Here is a 17,290-nt window from a genome sequence, read left to right as displayed (position 1 = left end):
GTTTCGCACATGCGTCGCATGCCAAGCTTACATGCAAGTTGTTGACTTCGTTTGAAAATGAGCATGTTTGTTCAGCGGGGCAAATACAAACACACGTTTTTGTGGACTTTAGCATATTGTTCGAATGCTTCCTTAACAATATTTGAATATTATTCTAGTAGTAATAAATAAATAGTACAAGATATGAGCACTGTAAGCAATTGAAATTATGGTTTTCTTGATTTTCATACATTTACTTGCGCAATTTACAAAATCGCGGTTTATAATAATAAGTCATAATTTTGGTTGTTTCCCGTATTTGATGTATTTCCATAAATCAGAACTATAAAAAGACGATTTTGTTTTTATTTCAATTTGATACATTTTTAATAATTTCTGTAAAAGCCAAATTTAAATTTTGGCGCCCAATGTTCTAAAACTGAACTGACCTAAAATACCATTCAGTCTTTATGTGCAATATTTTTCACAACACTCCGACTGGTCACACTGATCAACAGCTGATTCCTCAAGTTCGCGAAAAAAAATAGTAGCATTCTTTGATAAGATAAGAAAAAATTATCGAAACACCCAACAAATCGCCGAGCTTAAGCCCAAAAAGCCATGGCTGAATAAGATCGAACCTCGCCCCAGTCGGAAAATGTGATCGAACCGCGGTGGCAGGCAGCAGCGGATTGAAATCGCAAGATTGCCAATTTCGAGCACCCCCCATATGAAAAATGGGCGACAGCGAACAGATTTGGCCAGAAATCGGAGTGGATCCGCAACATGTTTGTGAGGCAGGCGGCGATGGTAGATTCCAAGTGATCTGCGACAAGGCGTGGCTGCAATCGCTGGAGCGCAATAGGCGGCTAACACACTTTCCCAGTTGGCCACTGCTGGATCGCAGGTCCTATCCCATTGGGCAGTTGGAGCATCCGTGGACGAGGATTTTGGTCCAGACGTATAGGAAGCAGCCGCAGTCAAGGGTGTACCCGCTGCCTAGGATCTCTGGGGATGCGCCTTCATCCGAATTGCCACTCTCCTACTCGCAGGCAGTATCCTTTGTGGCTCACAGCAACTTCAAGCAGCTATGGGAGGAGGCTTACAGGAAGTACAATGGCGCCCATGTCCGAATGTGCAGATCAACCCCGTCAGCGCCCTCGACGAAGCCACCAAGTGGCCAAGGCCAGCTACAACCGCATGATGTGGTGCTCAAAGAGCTCATCCAGCGGGTGTATCGTTGCCCCGTGCTGCACTGTCAGCTAGATCGTGACGGAGTTAGTGACTCATCGAATGCTACATCTTGTTCCGCAGGCAGCTGTCATGCCAACGTCTTGCCCGCCCTGGTGGCCATAGAGACCTCCACGCACATCAGCGTCTTCTTTTATCCTCCAGCTCTGGAATGCAGCCTCTACGATTGCATCACCTTCAGTCCGGCATTGTTGGGGAAGAATTACAACAAGACACTGTTTGTGATCTACCAGATTCTGCAGCTGGCAAAGCATCTCCAAGGACAGGGACTTTTTCTGGGTGATCTGCGTCTGCAGGATATTGTGCTGCGCGAAAATCTCTGGCTGCAAGTGCTTCCACGGCTGCAGTGTAATCTGCTGGACGATGATCCGGCTGGGGAGGACATGTCGCCCCTTACGCCGCTGGTCAGCGAGGATTTGGGAGAGGCTAGGGAGGCGCAGCAAGCACTACCCTCCAGCAGCACCATGTTCGACCTGCGATTCGCCTACGATCCCGCCCACTTCAACTTGCGCGAATATACCGAGATGTGGTGCAATGGTCAGTTGTCCAACTTCGACTACCTTACTATCCTGAACAATGCGTGCGGCAGGAGTCTGACCAATGCCGCCTACCACCACATCATGCCCTGGGTTACTGACTTTAGTGGACGCGGAGGAGGCGCATGGCGGGATTTGACAAAGAGCAAGTATCGCCTGAACAAGGGCGATGTCCATCTGGATCTCATGTACGCCCATGCAAGCCAGCATGGTAGCGCAGACGGTAGTTATCAAGCAATCGGTGATCAGGCGCCTCATCACGTCTCCGACTTTCTTTCCGAGATCACCTACTTTGTATATATGGCGAGGAGAACGCCCCAGTCCATTCTCTGCGCCCATGTGCGTCCCATCTGGGTGCCCGCCGAGTATCCTGTGTCCATTCAGCGACTCCAGGAATGGACGCCAGACGAGTGCATACCCGAGTTCTACTCAGATCCCATGATATTCAAGAGCATTCACGAAGACCTGCCGGATCTCGAGCTGCCTGCTTGGGCCACCTGTCCGGAGGATTTCATCTGCAAGCACCGCGAGGCCTTGGAGTCGCAGTACGTGAGCGAACGACTGCATCACTGGATCGATCTCAACTTTGGGTGAGTTTACTTTGAACGACACCTTATTTAGTCCTTACTAATTTTCCCATTCCATGTTAGATACAAACTGAGTGGCAAAGCGGCAGTTAAATCGAAGAATGTCTGCCTTACTCTTGTGGATCAGCACCGGAATCTCAGCCAGCGCGGCATCGTCCAGCTCTTTGCAAGCGCACATCCTCCACGTCGATATGCGACGCCCTGGTTTAGTAGAACCGCACCCAGGCTAAGCCAGCTGTACGCCAGTCCTGCAAAACGTCTAGCCAAAAGTACGGAAAACCTACAGGCTGAGAGTGCAACTGGATCATCTCACCTATCTTTGCGTCTTGGTGATGACGGATCAAGCGGCTCTGTTCACAGCAGTTCTGCATCCGCATCAGCTTCCAATTTCTATGCAATCACAAATTTCATTGAACTGCCGGAGAATTATAATCCAGCTCTTTTGCTACACAATCTGGAAACTCTGGAGGCGTTTTACGCACGCACATTCCCACAACAACGCGCGTCTGCCAATCCCGAGGAGAAGATGATCAGCAGTGACTTGATGTTCGAGCAGAACTCAGCGGAACATTCGTTCACGAATCAACTGTTTGCCAGTGGTGATGAGCTACCACCGAAGTCAAAGAATCTCTTAAGAGAAAAAAGGAATTGTCTACAGCATCTGCTGAACGTCAGGAAAGAGCGGGATCTCCACGTCTTGGGATGTCTCATTATTGAACTCTTCGCCATGCAACGTTTGCGACCTCTTCTGATGGGAAATGGCTTGACTGCAACCTTTGATTCCCGACTCTCCGCCTGCCGGACGGTGGCTCAGCTGCATCGTCAGGAGCTGCCAAAGCCAGTGCGCCGAGTAGTGCGCCTGCTGCTTCAATTGGAGCAGCCTGGAGAGGAGGATCAAGGCTTGCCACAGCCGCCAAATCCTGCCCAGCTGTTGGAGCCCATGTTTAGCAATTTGTTGCTTCCATTCCCCAGCCACTACATGGCTGTCTACGCTCTTGTCAGATCTCTACATGCTTTTGAGGCTAATGCAGTGTTACTGGAGCTGCAAACTCACTTCAGCTGCAAAGGAGGCAGGGAATGTGAAAGATACACGGAGATGGATCGGCAGAGAGTTCTTTTCGAACGAAAGATCGCCGAGTGCAAGGTGATGTCGTGTTGTGCCCATGTAAAGAGGCTTCTAGAGCCCATGTCCTTTGCCTATGAGCAATTTACTCCGGTTGAGTTGCTGCTACCGCACATCATAGATCTTTTGAGAGATGAACGCACATCGATATTGACTGCCTGGAACCTGTTCGATCCCATTGCACAGGCATTGGGCGTATCCCAAACCCAGCAGCATTTGCTACAACCACTGCTCAAGCTGTACGATGTGGAGAGTGTCAGTTCCCCGGACGACGGTGGCTCCAATGGCTCCACTAACAGTGGTGGCCATCTTCGTTTCTCGGCCAGCAGTTCGTTCAAGTCCCGGAAATCGGTGAAGCTTTATCACCACAGTTTCCTGCTTCGTCTAATTGTGCGTTTTGGACTCCGCTGTTTTCTGCATCATTTCATAGCGCCACTGATTGAAGCTGTTGGTGGCTACAAAGAACCGGAACAGGGCAATGGTTATCACTATCACAGTGGCGGAAGCAGAAGGACGAGTAAAAATCTTAACTTTGCCTCAGAGAATGAAGTTCATCAGACAGAAGTGGCACCAGAAATGAAACCCGACATTGAGGAGCTGTTCACCTTCGAGGATGACCACGACAGGGCGTCAACGCAGGACAGCAAGTCGATTGACTCCTTTGACATGCGTCCCAGCACCAGTGCGGCTAGTGCGGAGGAAGCTCGAGAATCGGATGGATCCCCAGATAAACTGGTGATCAACGAACTAATCTATGGAGCAAGAATATCGCCAGATAAACTATCTTTAAAGGAGAGTCAAACACCACCCGCATTGGTACCACCTCCCATAGGACCGCGATCGCCCACCATTGAGATTCCCATGGGTCCCACTGCCGGTGGCATTCGTCGTAGTTTTCAGCTAAGCGCCATTGACTGCGATATTGGTTCGCGGAAGAGTGTGGACAGCTTTGATCTGATCAGCCAGGCGGTGGAGCAGCTACCTCCTCCAGCGGAGGAGTCAGAAGCGGAGGCATCGGACTCCCTGCAGGCATCGGTCATCTCTCGGTTGTCGGAGGCCAAGGCCGTGCAGAACAATCGCATCAGTGAGATGAGTGCCGAGAGTTTGGTGTGGCTGTCGCATCGGTTGGGTCCGGTGCTCACTTCCCGATTCATCACCAGGAACCTGCTCAAGCTGCTATCCCTGTGCTATGTGGGTCAGGAGAACCTGCTACCGGAGGTGGACGATGGTGGTTCCAGTTTCAATTCCAGTCCCGATGCAGCCAATCTCAATTACTTCAGCATTGCCAACGCGAGGGTCGTGGGCGACCGGAGTGCAGCTCGCGTCCTGGAGTGCCTCATGTCCATTGCGGGTGAGTTAAGCTATAGTTATCTTAATCACATTGAAATATCATAATTTGTCTTTGTCCTTTCTAGCTCTCTATGGGGAAAACTTTTTGCTGTTGCAATACTTTCCCCACATCAGCGAACTCATCAGTCTATGCTCCAAACGAATAACTGGCAGCCTCGAGGGAGCCATAATCAGTTCGCTACAATTGCTTAAATACATGGTTCCGTGTCTAACCGACGCCAGTATCATGGAGCACCTACAGCACATAATGCTAGACGCAATACTTCTGCCCATTTTGCGCCTTTTGAGCTCCACCAACCTTGTGATGCCCAGTGGTTATCTGGGACGTTCGCTGTTGGCACGCAAGTTTCTGGATGCGATCTACGCTCTGAGCGTTCGCTTGGGTTCGGATATGACGCGGGAGCACCTGTGTCAGCCGCTTCTCAATCCATTTTTCCTGATTTTCAACAAGGCCTTTGGATTGCCAAATGACTTTGCCTGCGATCTCGCTAATCTCTCGCTCGTTGGTGGTGCATCGCAGCCGGAACGAGCTCTGGAGGAGCTAAGGGATGTTTTCGGACCGGAGCTGGCGCACACCGCTTATCTTACATTCCTGCGCTTCTTGGGCGAGGCCAACATGAAGAGGACACTGAGCAATCTGGATTTTGTGCTAACCTTATGCCACGAACACGAGCAACCCAATGGACAAAGCAAAATTCAACTAGCGACCAATGTGAGTTCTGGGCAAGATGTGGACTCTGTAGATGCAAGCTGCGAACTGGCCGCCAATAGCTTTGGCACTCAGATCGTGGGAAATCGCCTGCAAGTGGCCAGAAACAATGTGGAACTCATCGACATGGTGGCGTATAAACTGGACCAGATGCCCAAAACTCGTCATCTGAAAGGCAACTGGTTGGCCTACTGGCGCAATGAGACGACGCGCAATGAGAAGGACACTCAGACACTTAATCTCAAGCAAATTCGCCTGCAGTCGTTTGTAGGACACACGAACTCAGTGAGAGCTATATATGCCCTGGATAATGAGAACAGTTTCATTTCCGCCTCCAAGGACAAGACCGTGAAGCTGTGGTCACTTCGCAGCGAAGGAGATGGCCGCAAGACGAGCGCCTGCCAATTTACTTACACGGCGCACAAGAAGTCCATAAACTCGCTTGGCTTCCTGGAATCCTTGCGATATGTGGTGTCCTGCGATTCGGGCATTCATCTGTGGGATCCGTTTATAGGAAGACCGCTTTCCGTACTGGATGCTCCTCGTCATAGTGCTGTCACAGTGGTCAAATGTTTGCCCTCCCATTCACCGCTGGTAATTGCCGGCACAGCGGAGTCCACTGTCAAGATGGTGGATGCCCGGAGCTGTGAGTACGTGAACGAGTGGCGGGTGTGCAATGCTTCTCTGCCCAATGCAACTGTCAGATGCCTGGCTGTGGCCCCTTCCGGCAACTGGCTGGCAGCGGGACTCTCGTCAGGATGCATCGTCCAGCTGGATACGCGCACTGGCATGGTGATCAACTCGTGGCGACCAATGGAATGTGATCTGCTGCAGCTGGCCGCTCCGAGTGATCAGTTCTTGGTTAGCTCCGCCTTAGATCATAGCCTGGCCGTTTGGCATGCCCTGGATGGTATCATGCACTACCAGCTCAAGTGAGTCGTAGATAAAGTCGTATCAATCATGGAAAGTTACTAATAGTATTATGTTCTTTATAGACCTCCACCGGAACCCGCCCATTTCCTGCAGAGCGTTGGCCCATCTCTGGTCTATGCAACCACTGGCAACCGCGTGGGCGTCTATGCGGATGTGGCCCACTCCCATGCCTTCAGCACCATCACCAAACTTCGCTCGGAGACATTCCGCGGTGTGCTAACCTCACTGGCCGTGTTGCCACTGAATCGAGCCTTCCTCGCGGGAAACGAGAGCGGAAACATAGCCCTGCTTTGCTAGAATTTTTGGTATCACACCATTTGTACAATACTATGATATTATAGTCTAGTTTATTTTTATTTTCAACGGCACCAAATATTATTTTAATGCAACTAACGAGGGTTGGACATCGACAAGAAACCTAACCCGCCTAACCCAATAAATTAATGTATTGAGGTAGCGCTTGCATTGCTATTATTATTTATTATAATTACGATCGCACATTTATAGCTACTTTCTTCTAGCATAATCAAAGCATTCCAGGTCCACAATTTATATGTATTTATATATTTATGTATGTCCATTACAATAGAAGACATAATTGTATTTAAAAGTAACTACTTAAGCTGGAAAGAGGTAAAATATTTATATAGATATACAGGAAAACAATAAAAATGTAAAACCCAAATAACTTTTTTAAGTCAAATATTATCCCTGTGCAAGGAATAGGGCATTCGCAAGCTTATGTAATACTCATTTTGAATTGATAATGAGTGCAAGATGATTCAGTGCATCATGGGTAGCATACACTCGATAACGACCGTCCATCGCAGTCGTAACCCTCGAAACCAGTTTGCGGGACGCAATCTGAATGATTTGCTCGTTCAATTTTCGCTGTGTGTCTCTTCGCTCGATTTCCTTGCCTTCGCATCGCCTTGAGCTGGGCCAATGAACCTGCTGGGAGCAGCAGCAAACGCAGCAGCACAGCAGCAACATCCCAGCAACAACGGACCTTGCATCCGACGGGTTGGGATCTCCAGGGTCTGTATGGAATGGGGGGGGGGGGGAGGGTGTATCTGGGAGATCGTCCGTTCGAAGGCGTTGCATTTATTTTTGGGCGATGGTGATGCGGAGATGGGGACGTCGTTGTCGTCGTCGTTTCTTTATGGCAACTTTTTTGCATTGGCATTCTGTTGTGCTGCTGCTGCTGTTGTTGTCGTTGCACTTTTTCGAAGTCTGGAGTCAGGGCGACTTGTGCGTGAGGCAATGATTCTGGGCGCTTGTTACAATGAGGATTTACAGAGGACAATAGTGCGTCTAACTCCAGCAGCTCCACTGCCACCCACTTTCGACCAGTGGGAGTGGAACACTCAGATGGCCAGTTGGCTACGTCTTACAAAGCTGGACGAAATTGGGCTTTCTTTCAGTCAAGCGGTGTAACCTTGAATTTAAGGAGTCGCATCGACGGAGTGCGTAATCTAGAGAGGGGTTAATGAGCCCGCCTCCCGACCAATGCTCTTCCTTCACTTCGATGGACCCAACTTTTAGTTGGGCAGTCGGGATTGGTTCGCCACATGTTGTCCAGCAGGTCTTCTCACTGCAAGATTGTGCTGAAGTAATGCACTTTAAGTGGCGAAGCTTTTAAGAAATTGTTTTCAGTGTGCGAATACCTATAGTCCTTGCTGATTTCGCACTCAGACTCCACCTCATACAGGTATCTATATACATATAAATACACTTAATGGCGGACTTTACAACGACAGGTAAATGAGTTTCTGTTTTTATTCAAGAAAATATTAAGAAAAACTGTTTAAGTATTTAAATATATATAAAACAGAAAACAGTTTTACATTTAATTCTTTTTGCTTCACCTTTAAAGATATACAACTTTTTGTGATAAAAAATATTTATTATACCATAAAAAGCCTAATAAAGATAGATTTAACTATTTATTTTGCTTACTTTAGATAATGACATCTAAATAAAGAATATCATTTTTAACCAAAAGTTTCTAACTATTGGTTTATTATATACTGTAATATGTATGTGCAAACATGCATTTATCCTTATTGGTATATACTCCGTTGTTAATGCTATTTACCTTATGGTTCTATATTGGTCATTTAAGCCCAATCCAAGGTCTCACAAAATATATCAATGTTCACAATTCTAAGCACTTTTCAAATATCAAACTCAATTGTCTTGTCCTCTAGATTAAGCATAAATAAACAACAAACATTTCAAGGCTTTAAAATCTACATTTGCAAGCCGGCTGGTCCGCCCACTCAAGGTCGCGATGCGCGGAACCAAAACACTGGGAGAGGAAAGCCAGCGACCCCCTGATTATAAGCCATCCACACATAACCCATAAGCCACCAGCCATAACGTCATAATCACGAGAAGAGTGAAAACGGCGGAGGCAAAAAGTAACACACAAACGAATGCCAGCGGCACGCCACGAAAATATGTGGGGAATTCGAAATTTGTGAGAATCGCGCTGCATGAAATTTCACTCAGCTGCCAGAACAGGCAAGCAGCAAAAAACAGACGGCCTCGTTATGTTAGGAATGCCATTGGCCCGTGGAACGCCCGACCAGGGCTGCCGTGCGGCCGTCAGTTCGACGACCACCTGTTGCGCCCCCATTCCGCGCGCTGGACTGGCAACCCTGGCTCTCGACGCGATTCATGGTATGCCACCCCAAAAATTCCAACAATGCCGACGACCACAGAGAGGAAAGATGATTTAAGGCGAGAAGCGTTGCCAGAGCTGACCCGCTTCCGCGGCGGGCTCGAACATTTTTTGGAACCACAAAATGTTACCAACATACAACCGAAAATTTTAACCAGGCACCCAGAAGTGGGCAGCTGCTGGTTGGCAGGCCGAAAAGTTCATCGCTCCGACGGTGGCGCATAAAATGACTACAAAATGTTACCATACATTCGAAAAAACGCCTGGGAGGGCAGGAAATGCAAGTGCGAAATGGGTGTATGCGGTTTATAAATTCACCAGACAGTTTATGCCATCAATTTTATAACTCACACCCCCAACTGGGGGCGTCGAGTCAATAAATTCTCGTCGGCCGCATACGTATTTTATAGTCGCACATTGCAGATCTGACATAATAACTAAGAGGCGCGCAGAATGCGTAGAAAGTGGCTTCGCGACTGTTAGCGCCGCCCGTTTCCAAGAGGGCCTTTTGTTTGGTCTCGACTCTGTAATTACGATTATATTGTACATGTGTATCTGGGCGAACTCTTTTCTCGCTCTTCGGGGCGTTGCTGGAATTCTATAAAATCGAATTTTTAACGTTCAAATGTTAACAGAGCCGCAGGATAGGATGGCCAGTGGGTGCCATCCAGAAGCCGACCTGCCTGCCATCATCATCTGCCATCGATTTCCGACATGGTAATGCTGTAAGCCTGCTGCTAGTTAACAGGCGCCCACCCCATGAATTGGCATTATTAGGATTGCCAAAATCATAGAAAGACGATTAATGTCGCGCGACGGAGATGGCAGATGGTCGGTTCTCAGTTGTCGTCCGAGTGCTGCGGGAGCAAGCGAGATGGCAAACTGGTAATGTTAGTGCCCTGTGGGAATTCGGACGGGAATGCATTTCTAAACGAAATTTAAAATTTCGTTCTGTTGATATGATAAGTTGACTCTGTATTATTATTGTATCATTATTTATTATGATTGGAATATATGGCGATGCTGGCAAATGATATTTATTTATTTAACTAGGCGTGATTAAAAAGCAATGTATTAAGCCAGATGATACCATTGAGTCAGAACGGTTCTAAGCAGCAAATTCGCAACTGGGTCTCAAGTTGCTCGCCCAACAAGTGTGGGAGCGAGACGACCGTACAGCGCCGCCCATTCGGTGGGCAATTTAAACTCGTGTATGAATTTCAGTGCGAGAAACGCAGCGGCCATAATGGCCGGACGACCGACTGTGTGACGCTGAGCGCCTGTTCGCAAACGATTAAATTCAGTTTAATCATCCACTAAACAGCTACGATACCGTTTCGTTCGTTATTATTATTATTACATGCAACAAGTCGGGCACACAATAAGAGGAATGTCGAAAACGAAAACGACACACCACACCGCACCGCGCACAGTGGAAAGAAAAAAGTTGTGCCACTGAAGAGGCAAGCGAATTGAATCGACAAATTGGATTATCCGGAGAATTGAATCGAGTGGGCCACACCAAACCATTTACCACATAGCATTAAGCATTCAGATGCTGATGAGTGCACTGGCACATCACATCTGTGCATCTCTCTAATCCCTACGCTCGTCTCGCTCGCACCTGCGTGCGCTGCTTCTAACGGCGTTTCTATTGAGTTTCCATTGGAAATCTAATCGCTCGCTAGCCGGGCGGCATGCTGCTAAATCTGCTGGATACCTAGTAAAAATGTTTGTTGTTTCTTAAAGAGCAAGAAGAAGCCCCACTTTGCGCCACTCGCTCGCACATCCGACTGGTCTATATGCCATATGTGTATCTGTGGCTATATATATCTATGTGCACACACGCATCTACTTCCCATCCCCTTGGAGTACGAGTACGAGCAACTGCAACATTGTTGCCATGCTCCTCGCTCCGGAGGTATCCGGACTCGATCTACCCACCATCACCACCACAACCACACCCACACCCACTCGGCCAGCCAGCCAGCCAATCACGCTTTCAACGAGCGCGTCCAAATGTTGTAAACCGTCGCTAGCGTCTCTGTTCGCCTGGTATCGTGTGGAACATTCGCTGAATTGAAACGCCGCTTTTCGTATTCGGATTGGTTGGATGTGCGCAAGCAACAAAGAAGCACAACTTCTTCAACCTCGCCGGTGGTTGGACTGTCTGCCCGGACCGCCACCACCTATTGAAATCGCCGTTGCCGTCGCCTTTGCCTTTGACTTTGCAGCCGCCGCCGCCGCTTTCATTTTACGGTTCCCCGTTTCAGTTTCTGTTTCCGAGTGTGCGCTCTACGAGGCAGCCAGCAGTCGAGCAAAAGTGTTTCGATTTATTTTTGGTGTTCTTAGATAGGATGGGATGGGATGCCCTTAAAACATTGGATTGAATGCAATCTTCAATGTGATTTTCTTGATAGGGTTATTAGGATAATATGATCCCTGAATAAGAAGAGATTTAATAATTTTTTAATGCCAACTTTTTTTGGTTTGTATTTTTTGGAACTCTTTCAGTTCATTGCACGACCTACAACTAATTAGCTTAATTACGTATGATTTTTAGAAAGTTTTCACTTCGTTAATCTGACAATTGTACCATTAGTTTTGCACGCTGAGTGCCAAAGTATCGCCGCTGACACTGGCCACACTCTCCTGGCCGCCGGATGTTCCGGATGTGGCATGCTTCTCGCGGATGCCCAGCCACGGCAGACGGCGCTCCAGCTCCAGACGATACTTGGGATGACTGGTGGCATAGACCCAGGGATCCAGACAGGACACCGACTTGCAGGCCAGGCACGGAAGCATTGAGACGAAGGGCGTGATTAGCTGCTGCTCCCCGAAGCATCCGATAAGTGCCACCACGGAGTAGGGTGTCCAGGCCAGAATGAAGAGCATGTATATTATGAGGGCCGCCTTGGCGATCCGGAGTTCCACACTCATGTTATCCGCATTGGCGTTGGCCGACAGCGACTTCACGTTCATTTTCTTGGCCTGCTCGGCCAGCATCTTCTCGTGCACGCGGACGTGGGTGAAGAGCTTGTAGTAGGACACCAGGATCATGGTCATCGGTATCACGTAGGACCACACGAAAATCGTGCGCACAAACAGTCGGTTTTCGTCCGTGTTGGTCAGGTAATCGAAGGAGCAGGTGGTCAGGAAGCCCTCTGAAAAGAATGTTTAGTAATTGAAGAGTCTTCATGAATTCACTTCTCACCCGGCTGGTAACGTCCCCAGATCTGGAACAATGGCAGCACGGAGAACGGAGTGGCCCACAACCAGGTGAAGAGTATCAGCAGTACAATCTGTCCGTAGCTCAAACGTCCGTCTATTGGATTGGATATTGTCTTATAGCGATCGAATGCTATGAAGGCATTCGTTATGGAGGCTCCCATCCCGGAGATGCCTCCGTTCAAAGCGTATATATCGCAGCCCAGATCTCCGCCCACTATATAGCCAACTGTGGCGTTGATAAGATAATGCGGCATATTGGTGCACATGAACAGATCGAAAATGGCCAGGTTGAGAATCAATAGGTTAGATGGAGTACGCAGGGATTTCGAACTGAAAGAAAATGGATTTCGTCTGGATTAATGTGGGGATTAATGGGTTTTCCACTCACGTCGAGAATATCCAGATGACCAGTCCATTTCCAAAGATACTCGACAGCATGAGGACGATAAAGGCAATGTAGAAACCGGCGTGATAGTAGATAGGTGCCTCACGGAATCCCCGCCAGTGGGCGTGCACCATGTGCTGGTACTCCGCCGGATATCCATGTCCCATTGGAAAGACGCTGCCATCTCCTAAGCTATCGTTCACATAGGCCTGTGGCCCACTTGGGCCGTTGATGTGCATACTGCTTGATCCGCTCCAAAATCTAGTTTCCTTTGCAGGTCGACATTCTGGCCTCCGAGTCACCTATGGTCTGGGGCAAGTGCCGTCAAAATGCTTTTATAGCCCGCCAAAGAATCTAATTAAGACGGATTAAGTGGTGACCATTTGACCTTGGGGTGCGTGTGCATTCCAGGAAGGATAATCCCAACGTCTTAGCCGCAGCTTAAGGCATTTCTGAGGCGGTCAGGTTACGACAGTCAGCGTGAAAAAAAGTTTAGATTCACAAATTACAAAGAATCTACGCTTTTATTTATATATAATTTACAGATTTTTACAAGCTTTACATGTTTATTTTTCAGGCACAAAAATTGCTTACTAAGTTAATTGTTAATTGTTGTAGCTCTAACGAAATTAGAGATCAAAATATTTAATTCAGTACATACAGCTAATTGTATTAAATAGTTTAGCTTGTTGTTTTATTTATTTTTTTATTTATGAAATTTAATATCTTATTTTCAAATCATTTTGTTTATTTTTAAAACTAATTGGTATAATGCCTCTCAATGCCAATGAAGCCTGGCTACAATGCATACATTCCTTTCAGTCAGACTTCTACTCATTCAACTCAACATTCACATGCGACTGACTGCACGATTTGAATTACCCGCTTTGGCGGTACGACCACCGGAGGCAAAATCAAGTCAAATTCAAAATGTAACGTCTCTTTCTGGCGCTTGCAGCGACAAATGCGAGTGCGAGCGAACACTTGCACGACATTTTCCGACATCGAGGACCAGGGGCCCAGAATTGACCAGACAGCGGCATTGGGCATTCGCCTCGAGCAGCTACATTCGCATTAATCACCATTTCCGCGGGTTTTGGCCCGACTTCGACCTGTTTCTTTCAGACGCAAAAATGCGCACCGGCGCCCAGCATTCAAAGACGGGCGTCAGACAGGGACGGAACTACGATGCTGCATTGCAGCCACCGAGCCTAGAGCTGTCTCGCTCTGGCGGGCGGAAAGAGAGTTAGCTAGTGCATGCATTCTGCGCGCCTGGTTGGTTCGGCGCTGTCATTTCACAATGACCCACCTTCACGACTGACAGCGACGGCAAAAAACGCGTCGCGACACGTCGCTTCGCCTCGCGCGATTTGTGCCGTTTGCTGTTCTTGCGGCTTGGGGTTGCGACCACCGCCTCTGCTGAATGGATGGATGGTTTGTTTGAACAGCACCCAGCACCACCGGCACGGCAACGTCGGCCGTGTTTTATTATATCAACAACAAAAAACAAAAACAGCAACATTTTCATTAGGCGGCCAGAAAATATCGTACACATGACGACAAGAACACAGCCGACAACACAGCAACAACACAACATCACATCGACGCCAGAAACAACATGGCAACTCGAAAATCCACGGCTAAGCACTACTGCCAACAAAAACAAGGAGCAATAGCAACAACAAAGGGCCACACTTGATTCGCTCCGCCTTTGTTGCGAGGCGGATATCGTGTTCATTGTACGGTACCCCTCAAGCGTCGAGAACAGTTCGCGAGTAGGCGGCTTTCTGACACCCTTTTAATATATTAATATAAAAATATTGATAATAATACTAATTGAATACGAACCTCGATATATGGCTATATCTAATGCATATAAGAATTAGTTGTTGTTATTAGTTTAGTATACAAAATAGATCAAACATTTAATGAAATTCCTTTTCATGTATAAAACTACTTTGTATACATTTAATGAGAATCCTTTAAAATTTTATCAAGCAAAATACGAATTTATTTTATTCAGTTATCCCTCCCCTTCCTTAATACCGTTTAAGCCAATATGCTCGAAAGTGCAGGGTACTGCGGGAGCGAGACCCCTGCTGACACATAGCCGTCGTCCCGCTCTGGCACATTCTCATTCTCGTTCTCGTTGGCCTCGCCCGCTAACATTAACCTTCGGCTGGTGGAGCACTCTCGCCTTGACCGGAATTTCGGGGCCGTTCCCATTGCCAAGTGAAGGACGCACCTTGAAACTCAAGGATTTTGCGAGTTTTGCGAAATTTTGCAAACTTTTCGGCAATCAGTAGGTCGAAGCAAAATTTTGGCAAACTTTTGCTGTCGAACAGGGGAGTGTGGGGGAGACACATAAATATATTTGGGGTTTTTGCTCGACTGTCGATGACTTAAGCAGCTCATATATGTACATTTGTATGTACATACATACATATGTATGTAATCTCCGAGTGGCATTGAGATGCGCCGCCAAAACAAGTTCCGAGTTTTTTTTCTGTATGGTTTTGGTGAGGGGGATTTGGGGCTAAAATATATTCACTCGATGCGTGGCGGGTTAAATGAACTCTCGCCCGATTTTCCTTGACGTCGCTTTTTCGGGTGGCCCGGCCACCAGCTAAACACTTTTGGGCGCCTCATAGCACAGGTTTCGATTTGAGCTTTTTTGGAAGCTAAGGTTAAGGTTACTCGCTAATTGCCCCACAGTCAACCGCAACCCACCCACCAAAATGGGTGTGGCCCTCTGTGACGCGGTCGGTGGTTGTACGGTGGTGCAATGGTGCGATGGTGCGGTTCGGTGGTTCCCGGCCGGTTCGATGGTTGATTGGTAAATTGGCAAGTGTCAACGCCTCGCTTGTCCGTCCCGGCATTCGATAGTGCGGTCAGTCAGGCCCCAAAATCCAGTTTGGTTAACAGGCGCTCACGATCGCGCAACAAGTGGATGGGCGGCAGCGGCGCAAATCACATTCACGTCAAGTTCCCCAAGTTCCCCCATTTGTGGCTTGGCCAGGGCGTGGTCTGTCAGTCGACTGGCCAGTGGCTCTCCACTGGGGAATGGGCTGCTGATGGGGCCGTGCTGGTAGTGGGCGGAGGGGTACTTCAGGGGTATGGGGGCTGCGCCAAGTCGTTAACTCAACTTGGCACTCATCCAAAAACGCCGGGCATGCAGCATTTTAGAGCGTCGCCAGTGCCAGGGTCAGTTGAACGTTAACTGGCCCTTTCGTTTGGAGTGTATTTGGTTCAAGGCTGTTCTCATGGCCCCCAGCCATGAGCTCCACCAAGTTCAAAGTGCTTAATCTGTGGGAAAGTGTAATTAAAGTCAACTATTCATGTTAATGAATATGAATATATTTATTAATATGAATATACGAACATGAAACTAGACAGGTGAGTGGGAATTCAGTACTAAAACAGGTAAGTAGAGCTAACTTACTCTTAGTCTGAATTAAACATCCATAAAGAATTTAAAACGAAAAACAAATACTTTGTACCCCAGAGAAAACTACTCAGTACACATTTAATTTGTGGGGAGCACTTAATTTGCGCCTGTTAAGCAGCTCCCGCTTGGAGCAGTAGGGTTGCTGGCGATGGAAAAAGCCAAGGCAAACATCAATAGCTGACCATACGCTCGCTGGTCAACGGCTCCACTGGCCATTTGGGGGCCATCGCCGGCAGAATTGCCGGCGGAATCTTGGAGCAGAGCCAACAAACTGGTTTCCCACCGTCGAATCGAATGCTGCTTCTTCTTTTATTTCGCCTTGGGGTTCGCATACACACACACACGCAAGGCAAATAGTTGGGTTCGCTTTTTCCCCCCCGTTTTTTTGTTCAGTTGTGGGGTATACGCTCTTTTTGTGGCTTGTGGCTGCTGCTTGCCTGTTATGATTCATGTGGGAAAACGTTGAACGCCCACAATAATGAACGCTTTTAGTCGCCGCTTCTTTGGCACGGCTGTTAGTTAATCGGCGGTGTTAGGCGATAGTTTTTTGGCGCATAAATGGGGCAAGCTGTGATTTTTGCTGCGGGCCGAGTAGAAATTTGTGCAATAAGCAAAATGACGGGCACAAAACAAAATGTCCGGCCGGAGTGGGCGCCCGCAACTTCCGCCGCGGGCGCCATCATGCAGTTCTCTATTCCCGCTCCAACGGCCATCGCCATCTTATCGCGTATGTGCCATACCATACCATTCAATACTATGCCATACCATGTACCCCATAGTGGCATAGTCGTAGAACACAAGCCGTAGCGTTTGGGGGCAATTTTCCGTTTTCTGTTGGCCTGTGATGTGAGCAAACAAAATGACTGCTCAAAATTGAGCAAAATGTTCAAGCGTTTGCAGGGGCGCGAGTGTTTGCATTAGAAATTGTGGTGTTCAAACAAACAATATTTACCTATTTTTTCCCGCCTTTCTTGCTTTTGTTTTTGTTTTTCTTCTCCAATTGCTGGGCATGTTGCACAGTGGAAACGAGAACGAGATGGCAAGAGGGGCGCGCAGGGCTCGCATTTGTGGG

General features: G+C 47.9%; 2 protein-coding genes and 1 long non-coding RNA gene across 4 annotated transcripts; 1 reads left to right on the top strand and 2 right to left on the bottom strand.

Annotated features, from left to right (window-relative positions):
• The first annotated feature begins 497 nt into the window (after positions 1 to 497).
• On the top strand, positions 498 to 7,154 carry Wdr81 (WD repeat domain 81). Its single transcript, NM_135691.2, has 4 exons — positions 498 to 2,356; positions 2,417 to 4,827; positions 4,892 to 6,467; positions 6,531 to 7,154. Exons 1-4 carry the CDS (start codon positions 717 to 719, stop codon positions 6,763 to 6,765), a joined length of 5,862 nt encoding a protein of 1,953 aa, NP_609535.1. The 5' UTR covers positions 498 to 716; the 3' UTR covers positions 6,766 to 7,154.
• A 404-nt stretch (positions 7,155 to 7,558) lies between these two features.
• Positions 7,559 to 7,930, bottom strand: lncRNA:CR44588 (long non-coding RNA:CR44588). Its single transcript, NR_124210.1, has one exon. It is a non-coding gene; the product is annotated as a long non-coding RNA:CR44588 (long non-coding RNA).
• A 3,695-nt stretch (positions 7,931 to 11,625) lies between these two features.
• Rh5 (Rhodopsin 5) lies at positions 11,626 to 13,305 on the bottom strand. 2 transcript variants are annotated; one of them, NM_001298930.1, is made up of 3 exons: positions 12,774 to 13,305; positions 12,369 to 12,715; positions 11,626 to 12,318 (listed from the first exon to the last, which is right to left on the bottom strand). In NM_001298930.1, exons 1-3 carry the CDS (start codon positions 13,007 to 13,009, stop codon positions 11,753 to 11,755), a joined length of 1,149 nt encoding a protein of 382 aa, NP_001285859.1. In that variant the 5' UTR covers positions 13,010 to 13,305; the 3' UTR covers positions 11,626 to 11,752. The 2 variants fall into 2 exon arrangements, with proteins under 2 accessions (NP_001285859.1, NP_477096.1); NM_057748.5 differs by having other exon boundaries at positions 12,774 to 13,080.
• Between the last annotated feature and the right edge of the window lie 3,985 nt (positions 13,306 to 17,290).

The sequence above is a fragment of the Drosophila melanogaster genome, chromosome 2L, assembly GCF_000001215.4.
Source record: "Drosophila melanogaster chromosome 2L".
NCBI lineage: Eukaryota > Metazoa > Arthropoda > Insecta > Diptera > Drosophilidae > Drosophila > Drosophila melanogaster.
Note: the sequence above shows the minus strand (reverse complement) of the source record. Positions and strands in the feature narration are given on the sequence as shown.